General features: G+C 43.0%; 1 protein-coding gene across 1 annotated transcript in view; it reads right to left on the bottom strand.

Moving 5' to 3' along the window:
* LOC107592071 (probable phospholipid-transporting ATPase IIB) overlaps positions 1–1,037 on the bottom strand; it is a 45,336-nt gene that overhangs the window by 8,080 nt on the left and 36,219 nt on the right. The window contains exons 21-23 of the mRNA XM_016281432.1: positions 775–930; positions 523–587; positions 291–399 (exon numbers count right to left, since the gene is read on the bottom strand). Of these exons, the coding sequence (XP_016136918.1) occupies positions 291–399; positions 523–587; positions 775–930 (330 nt within the window). The remainder of the gene's footprint in view (positions 1–290; positions 400–522; positions 588–774; positions 931–1,037) is intronic.

Raw genomic sequence — 1,037 nt, 5'->3', positions numbered from 1 at the left:
AAAAAACACCTGACCCGAAACAATAGGTAGTCCTTCAGAATGTAGGCTAGATATAGGCAGCAGTAATTTATAATCTAATATAATGCACGCAAATTTGTTCTTTACAGAAAGGAGCGGGATCTGAGCGGGAATTGCTTTACGGTGAGCGTGAGCGGAATATTAATGGAGCGCTTGCTTGGGCGGTTAGAGCGACTGAGTGGAGCACACGTCCATAGAGCGGAAAGCGGAGCGTCACACCACTCCGCTTCGCTCACATGCTCTGGCTCTGATCAAGTCTGCTATGTTGTTACCTTGGTGAGGTCTTTATAGAGTTCAGGATACAGCAGAGCCATCTCAGGCTTCACATCCTGGTCCAACACCAGAGAAAATACAGGGAACATGGTGTAGATGGTGGCGTAACTAGAAACAAATAGACATAATGTTAGGAAATGTGACACATCATGTTCAAAGGCACCTATGATGTCCAAAATTACGGTGTAGGTAGGCAGCTCACTAGTTTTGTGTGAACCAGCCTTTACTTACCCCACCATGAGGAAACCTTGGTACAGAGGAACAGATGCGAAGTAGAAAATAGAGGAGAAAACAGCCTGAGAGGAAAGACACAAATTCAAATCAAGATGTTAGCACTTCAAATCAAGAGGCTGCACAGCAGCAACATTAAATGTTGATCTTTGTGTTGAGAGAAAAACGATTTACTGTAATGACTCTGGGAACTATATCACTACAGAAGTGGAAATATACTGTACATGTGGCTCTTCACACTGTGTATGTTACCTGCATGGTGGAGATGATCATGCCACGGTGCATGACAAACTGGCCCAGAGCTGCTGAGCGTTTGTAGCTGTTGCGGCCGTGTACCATCAGCAGTCTGCCAATGTGTTTGAACTGGGTTATGGAGAAATCTGCTGCCAGAGACGCCTGCTTTCCCTCCTGAAACAATAGGTAAGAGAGATATATATATATATATATATATATATATATATATATATATACACACACACACACACACACACACACATATATATGTTTGTGTATAT

This window comes from Sinocyclocheilus grahami, unplaced genomic scaffold, assembly GCF_001515645.1.
Source record: "Sinocyclocheilus grahami isolate Dianchi unplaced genomic scaffold, SAMN03320097.WGS_v1.1 scaffold149.1, whole genome shotgun sequence".
NCBI classification, from domain to species: Eukaryota; Metazoa; Chordata; class Actinopteri; order Cypriniformes; family Cyprinidae; genus Sinocyclocheilus; species Sinocyclocheilus grahami.
This window is presented reverse-complemented; position numbering and strand designations above follow the sequence as displayed.